This window comes from Oryza glaberrima, chromosome 12, assembly GCF_000147395.1.
Source record: "Oryza glaberrima chromosome 12, OglaRS2, whole genome shotgun sequence".
NCBI classification, from domain to species: Eukaryota; Viridiplantae; Streptophyta; class Magnoliopsida; order Poales; family Poaceae; genus Oryza; species Oryza glaberrima.
Window position 1 is genome coordinate 7,673,849 of NC_068337.1, and position 10,103 is coordinate 7,683,951.

The following is a 10,103-nucleotide window of genomic DNA, read 5'->3' on the forward strand; positions in this document are numbered from 1 at the left end:
TCACAAAATTGGGCAAAAAAGGGGTTCTAGGGTTACCCTCCGATCTACAAATTCAACCAATAAAAACGAAAAAAAAGGGGGGGGAATGGAGGAGTCTATCTTTCTCTTCGATTTCCAAAAAAATCCCGCGAAAAACGAGTTCAAATGAAGTGGATTTGAGGTGGAGAGGTGAGGGGGAGAGAGAGGGGGAGAGCTGCTGCTCCTCTGCTCGGGCTAGAGATGGGTGCGACTGAGGGCGGGGAGAAGAAGATGGTGGGGCTCACGCGGGTTAAAGGGGGCGGCCCACGCTGAAGGGGTGCGCCAGTATGGCTGGCGCCGTGGTGCGTGGGGCGGCGCCAGTGTGGCTGGTCAGCACGGCCACGTACGTCCTAGTGCCACGGTGGCATGGGCACGGCGCCATGGTGGCTGGCGCCGCCATGTTGGGGGACGGCGCCAGCCACTCTGGTGCCCCAAAAAGGACCATTTCCGATTTAAGTTTTTACAGGGGTCCATTTGTAAAATTAATTTTTAAAAAGGATAAAAATGTAAAAATTTCAGGGTTTTTTCTTGCGACGGAGGTGGTGGAAGCGATGAGTGCAAAGGAAAAGGGGCAGATCGCACTCGTGAGAGGATCGCGCTTCTGGGAGGATCGTCAGATCAATCTGATCCGTCGGATCTAACGCATCGAATGGTTAAAAATGAAAGTTGTAGGAACAACCACTACCATTACGTTCTTTTTTTAGTATATATACAATTTAGACATTTAAGTAGAGAAGTAGAGATATTAGTAGAGATTTGAGTCGGACTATTTTTTTTTACGTTTTTAGTCGGACTTTTTTTTCTTTTTAACACACAACGGAATTTTAAGTAGTAGAGATAACATAAAATTAAAAAATCGACTCAAACACGGATGACATACCAAAGTACCGGTAAAACATCTAAATTTTTATAATAGTAGAGATAGATATTAGGTGTGTATATATATATATATATATATATATATATATATATATATATATATATATATATATATATATATATATATATCCCTCCGTTTTTTAATAGATGACGCCGTTGACTTTTTCTCACATGTTTGACCATTCGTCTTATTAAAAAAATTATGCAAATATGTAAGATATAAATCACACTTAAAGTACTATGAGTGATAAAACAACTCATAACAAAATAAATTATAATTACGTAAATTTTTTGAATAAGACGAATGGTCAAACATGTGAAAAAAAGTCAACGGCGTCATCTATTAAAAAACGGAGGTAGTATATATTATGCATATATATGTATTCAAACATATGTATGCATAATCTTTACCTATTATAAAAGTTGAAGATGTTTTTTTCTAAAAATTTCGTACATCGCCTAACACCCGGTTTTTTTCCGACTCCCCCACAAATTTTGGATATCGCCCACAATTGGAATAGCGCCCGGTTTTTTTTGTCCGACTGGCCAATAGCGCGTTTTCTTGACGCGGCTATTTTTGAGTGGGTCCGGTTTTTTCCATCACCAGTTCACGCATGCGGTTTTTTTTCAGTCCAGTGTTTTTTTCGCAGTTTTTTGTGGGTCCGATTTTTTTTGTCCCCGGTTCGCGCACGAGGTTTTATTTTGTGCATTTTTTTGTGGCTCCAGTTTTTTCCGATGGCCTGTTTTTTAATTAGTTGGACTAGAGTAATCGTTCATAATTAATTAGTTCTACCTAGCGCATGGTTTTTTTCTTTCTCAGATCGCATCCATAGTAGCGCACGTGTTTTTTTCTTCCAGATCATATCCGTAGCGATTTTTTTGTCCGACTCCGTCTCCAGACCGCTCCAAATTTTCCATCCGATTCCTACTCAGGGCAGTCCCAACCCATAGTATCCATAAGTAGTGTCTATGATGCCATGTCAATAAGACATCACAATATAAACTACACTCTACAACCCATGGTTTCTTAAAGTGGGCCATTAATAAATACATCATCTCTCTTCCCTACCAATCATATTTATTCTTCATCTATTATGAAGACACTATTCTCTCCCAATGCAAAACTTGATAGTGTCTAGTGCATAGGTTCTCGTGTTGAAGTTGTGTCTTGCATGAGACCTAGTCTCTTCCTCTTTTCACTCTCTCTCTTAATTAATATAGTGCCACATAAGCTAAAAGTCCTACATGACAATGTAGCTAATGCCATACACACTATCCTAGGTGGAGGGTTGGGACTGCCCTCAGATCGCTCCCTCCCAAATCTAGTGAACAATTTTCCGGAAAACGCTTCGTATCTTACGTCCGATACGGACGAAACTCCGGACGCGACATATGAGACCCACAGCCGAGACCTTTCCCCCCAACCTTATCCTCATTCTTTGGTTCTTCCTCATCCTCATCCCCAACCACACTCCACGACGCAGTTTTCTCTAGGACGGCGCGGAGGCTACCAAGGCGGGAGCGTGAGCTGCAGGTGGTGAGCAGCGAGGGGAGGCGGGTGTTCGACGGCGAACTCTGGCACGAGCAGATGGTGGTGGTGCCACAGAGCTTCGCGGTGGCGGGGCGTGCCGGCGATGAGGGGTTCGCGTGGGTGTCGTTCCAGACGAGCGACGACGCCATGAACGCGCCGGTGGTGGGCAAGTCGTCGGCGCTACGCCACCATGACCACGTTAACCTCATCCTCTCCCCTGCCGCCGCCTCCGCTCGCTGCCGTCCTCCTCCTCTTCTCGCCTCCACATCCACCTCGTCGACTGTCTCGTGGTGCGCCATTGCGAGCTAGCTGATGGCCGTGGTCATCTCGTGACATGCTGCTGGTGAATATACTACGTTGGGGAGGGGGGACCTAAGGAAGGAGTCACCGGCGGCCATGTGGGCAGTGGCGGCTGACGGAGAAGCGCGAAGCGAAGAAGGAGGAGGGCTTTGAGGTCGGCGGCGAAGGTGAGGAGGCTTGTGGCAACGTTGAACTAGCTAGCGAGGATTGTTGCACACTACATGTTTTTTGTTGCACATAGTGGGTTCGTGATGTTGCATTCCATCTTTTCTGGATGTTTCTTAAATTAGTACTAGATGTTGCATTTGGTTTCTTTGGATGTTCCACATATTAGGTTTTTATTGTTGCAGACAATGTTCCTGAGTATTGCATTCGATTGAAACATCTTCAATAAAGCGGTGAAACATTCTTCTGTGAAAGATGAAACATCAAGAAACAATTCATGCTGAAACATTTTTTTTCGAGCGATGAAACATTGCAACATTCATTTAACATACAGTGAAACATCGTTAAGAGATTTCATGTTGAAACATTTTTTTTTGAAGCGATGAAACATTGCAACATTCATTTAACATACACTGTAACATCGTCCGGAGATATGCAAATCTCCGGACGTCCGATGCGTAGCATCCTCCGAGGAATCGATCTGAAACTCCACCCACCAAATTCGAAGTAAATTCACCACCATGTCGTAGCAGCCTCGTGTTTGGATCGATCTGAAACTCCACCCACCAAATTCGAAGTAAATTCACCACCATGTCGTAGCAGCCTCGTGTTTGGATCGATCTGAAACTCCACCCACCAAATTCGAAGTAAATTCACCACCATGTCGTAGCTGTCGAGAAGTCCATCCCCAGATCCATACAAGAACAAATCCGAAGAAGAAGAAGAAGAAGAAGAAGAATCGCCACCAAGTCGTAGCGGCGGCCTCATGTTACGAACCCTTCCCGGTTGGGGCAAGGGGATATTATCCTGTTTCCACGAGAAGATGCGGCCTCCCATCGATGAAGCCGGTTTCCATGGCCAGGGTTACATGAACGCCGCGGAAGACATCGAGAAGTACAATGTAGCGGCGTCGGAGCGGCTGCCCCTCGAGGAGATCCCGGATCTCGTCGGGTGCATCAACGCGGGCGGCCTCTGCGTCGGCCTCGCCGACCCCGTTACCAACATCATCCTCAACGCCATCGCCCTGCTGCAGCAGCCGTCGCCCCCATCCCAGTCTCCGACGACACCCCCATCCCAGAACCAGAACCAGAACCAGCTGAAGACGAAGAAGATCTATCGGTGGTTCCCGATCGCCACCAAGTCCTACGACAGCCTCTGCGCATTCATGACTGCCTACTTCAACTACCTCAGCCGCACTCAGGCCCAACGATACCTCTACCTGGCGTGCCAAGACCTCGCACTGGCCATCAACCTCGTCCACTACGACCATTTTCCATCCTACTCGCAGGAGCAGCAGCGCTGTCTGCTCCCTGACGGTGGCCTGATCAAGGTCGCCCTCCGGGCTGCCGCACTCCAAGCACGGCACCCCGCGCCCGACGTCCTGGCGGGGCTCATGACGGCCCAGTACCCCGCTCATTTGCTCTCTCCTATCTTGGCCAGGCTACAAAACAACAATACTATGCTCGGCCCCATCAATGTCCGGGAAATCAAGGACCTACTTGCCCACCAATGGCCGGGTTACCCCAGCCCGACCAACATAGGGTTCAGGTGCCGTCCAGATGGCATCACTTGTATCCCTAGCAGGAATGGCGGATGCCTCATCCAAGATTGCCTTGAGGACGGCATTGTTGCCTGTATCTCCATATCAAGGGTGCAACCATCACAGCAGCAGTTATACTTATCCCAACTCACGTTTCAGGATGAAGGCATAGATGCGAGGTTATCCAGTTGCCTCATTGGGCCAGTTATTGCCAAATTGCAAGAACAAGATGATGAAATAGAGGTTAATTATGACGATCACCCATGCGAGCACATCCTATCCTTGAGGATGTGCCTGCTCAAAACCATCCATTCCTTCTACATCAAGGCGCTTGCCAAACTCCCCAGCAGCACTCGGAGCGCCCGCCTCTTTCGTGCTCTCCTTGTGGCTGGACATTGCTATGGTCCCATGGATCCTGTGTCCAACATCATCTTAAGCACCATCTGGTACGACATTGCCTTTGGTGCAGATGTTGGAATACCCCAAGGCATCTTTAGCACCAGACCCTTGTCCCGCATGGTATCACGTTCCCTCGATGGCCTTGTTGCCATCTCCTCATTTACCACCTGCGAGTCGGAGCATGAGGCCTTGTACAACATCAACAGTTTGGGCTGTGACCTGTCTACCTATCTTTTTGACACAGTGGATGATGAATCTCTGAGCAGCACACAAGAAACTGCAGTCAGCAACAGTGTGCTCTTTGCTGCTGCGGCCAAGGCTGCCATACACCCCCAGCACGAAGCGTTTGTATCATTTGTCAAGTCCCTGTCTGCCAAGAAGTTAATCTTCTTGCGCCACCTGCTCGATAAGCCTAGTAGCAGGATCCTTTCTCATGACTGGGGCAAGCTTAACAGCTTCCTCCGCAGTGTGATGCCATTTTCAACACGAAATGACATGGATGCTCAGCGCACCTTGTTCTCGTTTGCCTCACTGGAGATGTTCCACCCATCTGCTCCACTGGTGATGGCGCCATCTGCCTCACAGATGATGTCCAGAGATAAGCAGGCTATTGTTTGCACTGAGCTGAATAAGATGCTAGATGAATACTGTTACCAGCATCCTTGGGTAAGTAAAGATCTTCCTTCCCTGTCCCCTAACCCTTCCTCTTACTAGCTAGGTTTGGTTCTAGTTTTCTGCTCTCTTCTCCCATGCTCTGTTCTCCCCTGTGTTCTCTTCGTTCTATCTTGTTGCTTCGCGCATGAACCCTGTGCTCTGTGACTGGTTAAGAGCTTAGTCACTTGGTGCTTTTTGCTGGTTAGTACTCACGGGTTAATGATTACTGGTTAGTAGTTTAATACGTATGGCAACTGGTTATATCAGTGATTATTTGGTAACCTGTTAGTGTTTTGTGCTTTGTTAGTGATTATTGGCTAGTAGTTTAGTGTTTCTATTAGTATTATATTGTAGAGTAGCCATTCTTCGTCAGTGGCTTACTTATTTGTGATGAACTTCTGTGCTGCTGAGTATAATGAATCAATGATACTGGGCTACTACTAGGTGATATATCAGTGCCAGGCTTGTGAAGATGTTATTCTCCTCTTTGTTCTTATTTCTACTGTATTAATTTATGGTTTTAATTGGTGCTGCCTTGATGTGTCACACCACCTCTTTGAACACTGAAATATGTGGTTTTAGTTTGTTGCACCCAGCTTGAATTACTGGTTGTCCGTCCAACACTGGTGAAATATTCTCAACCTTTGTGCTTGTTGCAGGAGCCGAGTTACAAGCTTGATGTTGTCTGCGGAGTGATGCAATCCTCCCGTTGTGCTTACTATGGCAACTCAACGCTATACCATGCGAACTTTCTGGCGAGCAGTGATGATGGTATTTGTACCTCATCCCAAACTGAGGCTACACTCTTCTTCGCTGAATTTTGGGAGCCATCTTTGTCTAAAGATGTTCAGTTGAATCCGTCCAGCTGCAGACGTATAAAGAACCACTTATATACTGGTGAGCCCTCTTTCCGACAACTAAAGCTTCAATGTAGCAACCATGTCATGATAAGCATCACAAATGAGAGACAACTTCCAATATATTTATTGTCTTCTAGATGCTGATAACATATCTGTTCTGACCTTAGACCATCGTGAATCAATTTGTTGGGATTATATTTATGTACCAGGAAATACAATATAAAATTATAAAGTAATCCAGTATCACTTGTCATCTTGCTATACTATTATTCTGTAGCACTTTTATTCTAGGGTTTTTATCTTTTCACTACATCTGCTTTATTAGCTGTGTTCATTCACCATCTTATGACGCCATGTTGCCTGTGCTTGCTTTTTTCTGGAACAAAGTTCACCATTACAGGAGAGCACAGCGTGGTGACTCAGTCTAGGTTTTGGTTGAGATGAATTGCCTTAGTAGTTTCCTGTTGTATTGTTTGTTAATATCTCTGCTTGGTACTCATCAGTCACCAGAATACATAATGTTTCCCTACAGGAGAAAACACTGTGCAATATAATATAAATTTAGAGAAAATGTGGTAAAAAGCAATAGCATTTGTGTATCCTAAAAGGGCATCATATACTTAGAAAATTCTTTAGAAACTTGGATAAAGCAGGAAAAACTGCAGAAGCAATAGTACTACTAATTATGTGATCGAATTTCTAGGTATAGCTTAAAATGTAGTGACTGTCCAATGTCATATAGAAACAGTGGCCTATGCTTGTTGATCATTACTCAAACTAAGTTTCTTTTTTTTCTTAAAAAAATAATTCGATGCTGCTATTGTGTTGGCAGTGAGACAGTGAGTTTCTACCTGTAGAGGTCCAATTGAAACCCTTCATAAAAACAATTCTCCAATTCCAATTGTAAATTTGGTGGTAGAATAATAGATGGTAGTACGCTGTATGACTCTGAATGCACTAATTGCCTTGGATGCCAAATGTGTTATCTAATTTCTTTTGGGTGTATGATCTTAATTTTTTCGGAATAATCGATGGTTGTACACTGTCTTAATTTTGGCTGAATATTCACTTCCTACATGATTAGGGGTCAATCATTTATTTGAAGCAGAGGAAACTTCAAAGTCTATTGCAAAGCATCTGCTTGAACCCTCTCATGTCAACTACGATACATTGATATATATTTTCCTATAGAAAGTCACTTGCTTTTGATTTGATTATACACATTAACTTCTAATGGTATATCTAGCATAATTTTCGGGGTCAGTTGTCCTGTTCGGAAGATAGGATTTACAGACTTACCTTGAAATCATGATTACATTTTCTCAATTGCCTAACCAAAAATATCTCTATGACAGCAAGTGTTGTTTCATAGTTTTAGCACGCTTATAGTCATCTGTTAAACACGTCTATATATAGCTATTTTATCTTTTCCCTCCTTTTCAGAATGTAAGGTGTTTTGGTTTTGTCCTAAGTCAAAATTCTTTATAGAAAAACATAGTAATTACTGTTAAGTTTTCAGTTATTAATGGTGAACATTCAGTGAACGATCTAGAGGCCTTCTGGAGCTTTCTTGCATTCCTTAAATCATTTTCTTGAGAGACATAGCAGCCTTTTCTAACGTGAAAGAGAGAGTAATAATTACTTGGCAAATTTTCTTATTATTATCAAAATTTTGTATTCTTGATTCTCATATGTATTTGTTTTTTGGTGGGGGATTTGAGAACAGGTCGTTGCTCTATTTGTGAGAGTGAAGTAAGCATGATTATTCATCCACCATGTGGAGGGCATTCGGGGGATATTGAGGGCACGATTGACATATACCCTGGTGCTGCAGAAAGTGTGCTGACGTTAAGTTCCGCAGATTTGTTGGGGTCAGACATGTATTATGATCCTGACACATATTTCCCGCCTCCCATTGGCAATGATAGTCCTGTAATAGCATCGACTTCGACAGCCCAACCATCGACTCCAATGGCCCAACCATCTTTTGGAAAGAAACGGCAGCGAGGCAACAAGGTTGAGTAGCTCCAAGAACTTCCTGAAGAACTCTGATATAATATTAGCTGAGCATTTCTACATGAACTATCACTTAAGTTTAGTTTCTATATATGGGGATATTGTCATCGCAAATAGTGATCTCGGTGTCTTTTCTGAATGTTTCTATATCGGGGGATATTGTCATCGCAAATTTGTGATCTCGGTGTCTTATTTACTAACTGTGTAAGTTGTACACTTCTTTACTAACTACTGGGTGTAAGTTATATACTTGTTATCCATCAATGCTATCGGGAAGAACTGGATTATTCTTGAATCTTTTCATTCTGTTTACCTGAGGTTACAAAAGGCCAATCCCAATATAATGTGGGAAAATATATAATGCAAACCACATATATAGTGGAAACATGAAAACTACCGTTGGATCGAGAAATGGATGTCCGAGATTCGTCCACGTCACCATGAGTTAAAGTTTAACTCCTAGTAAAATTTTAACTCATGAGTGAATCTGCAAGTTAAATTTTAACTCAGGGTGACGTGGACGAATCTCAAACGTCTATTTTCTCAATTCAACGGTAGTTTCCAAGTTTCCACTATATATGTGGTTTGCACTACATATTTTCTATATAATGTGTAATACTTCGTTGCCGTCAGTGGGGTGGGACGTGAGTACTACGGCTATGACTAGATGAGACTTGCGAAGCATGAAGAACATCTATCGATATCTATCAATAAGTTCTCAAAAAGTATTTCTATCAATATGTATATATCTACCAGTTACTCCTTCCGTCCAAGTTATTCCTTCCGTCCAATTTTAAGTGCAGCCATAGTTTTCTTTGCCCAACTTTAAACATCTACCTTAATTGAAATTTATTTGAAAAACTTTAAAAACATAAGTCACGAGTAAATTATTTTTCATGTTTTATTATCTCATAACAACAAAAAATATTACTTATAAAAAGAAATTCAAATAAGACGGACGATCAAAGTTGGACGTGGAAACTTATGGTTGCGCTTAAAATGGGACAGATGGAGTACTATCTTTGGTTCAAAATATAGGTTCACCTAGAATCAGATAGAATATGTCTGTTTAGATCTAGTATGTGCCTCTTCTAATTTTATGTTGCCATATTTCGAAATGGGGGGATTAATCTAAATCAGTGCTGACAGCTTGTGTGCGAGACATCTATCTATATCTCTATTTTCTCTACTACTTAAAAAATTCGTAGTGGTGATGGTAAAGCCAATGTAGACGTGCGATCCAACATTAAAAACGTACATCGACACGGTTCAGAACGAGTGAGCGACATGCTTCCGCACCACCCACACGCGATTCCTACGGATCACGATCCGCAATCAGCAAGAAAAGCGCCCCACATCGCCGCCACACAGCCCACCGCCCCTGCTTCCCGCACCTCCTCCTAGATCGCCCTCCCCACCCACTGAAGCATCTAGGCCCCGTTGTTAATTTTGGTAATTAATGGCAAGCACTAATTGTGGACTAACCGTTGTCTTTGAGATATTTATTTTAAATTAGGTTCACTTATTCTGTGCGCATGGATGATTACCGAAGGATTAAAATTAACGGTGCAAAGTGAAGGGAAAGAAGATGATAAACTAGTGCTTTAATTTTAAAATTGATCAAGGTGTAGGGCGATCAAATTTGCTAGTATATTTTTAGCTTCGCTGTACTATTAAGAGGGGTAATGACCTAGCAAAAAGATGATTGTGATTACCACATTAGGTCATTTGCATTTACACT

The 10,103-nt window shown here is 43.1% G+C and overlaps 2 protein-coding genes across 2 annotated transcripts; both read left to right on the forward strand.

Moving 5' to 3' along the window:
* The first annotated feature begins 569 nt into the window (after nt 1-569).
* On the forward strand, nt 570-2,737 carry LOC127756245 (13S globulin basic chain-like). Its single transcript, XM_052281637.1, has 2 exons — nt 570-630; nt 2,382-2,737. Exons 1-2 carry the CDS (start codon nt 570-572, stop codon nt 2,735-2,737), a joined length of 417 nt encoding a protein of 138 aa, XP_052137597.1.
* Nucleotides 2,738-3,378: 641 nt separating this feature from the next.
* Nucleotides 3,379-8,640, forward strand: LOC127756906 (uncharacterized). The gene is made up of 3 exons (XM_052282290.1): nt 3,379-5,498; nt 6,146-6,383; nt 8,073-8,640. Exons 1-3 carry the CDS (start codon nt 3,660-3,662, stop codon nt 8,369-8,371), a joined length of 2,376 nt encoding a protein of 791 aa, XP_052138250.1. The 5' UTR covers nt 3,379-3,659; the 3' UTR covers nt 8,372-8,640.
* Nucleotides 8,641-10,103: the final 1,463 nt, after the last annotated feature.

Excerpts from the sequence above, each read along its gene's own strand:
- LOC127756245 (XM_052281637.1), top strand. The coding sequence starts at position 570 with ATGAGTGCAAAGGAAAAGGGGCAGATCGCACTCGTGAGAGGATCGCGC. Across the intron at positions 631-2,381 it reads ATCGCGCTTCTGGGAGGATC|TTTTCTCTAGGACGGCGCGG; the intron begins GTCAGATCAATC and ends TCCACGACGCAG.
- LOC127756906 (XM_052282290.1), top strand. The coding sequence starts at position 3,660 with ATGTTACGAACCCTTCCCGGTTGGGGCAAGGGGATATTATCCTGTTTC. Across the intron at positions 5,499-6,145 it reads ACTGTTACCAGCATCCTTGG|GAGCCGAGTTACAAGCTTGA; the intron begins GTAAGTAAAGAT and ends TGCTTGTTGCAG. Across the intron at positions 6,384-8,072 it reads AAAGAACCACTTATATACTG|GTCGTTGCTCTATTTGTGAG; the intron begins GTGAGCCCTCTT and ends ATTTGAGAACAG.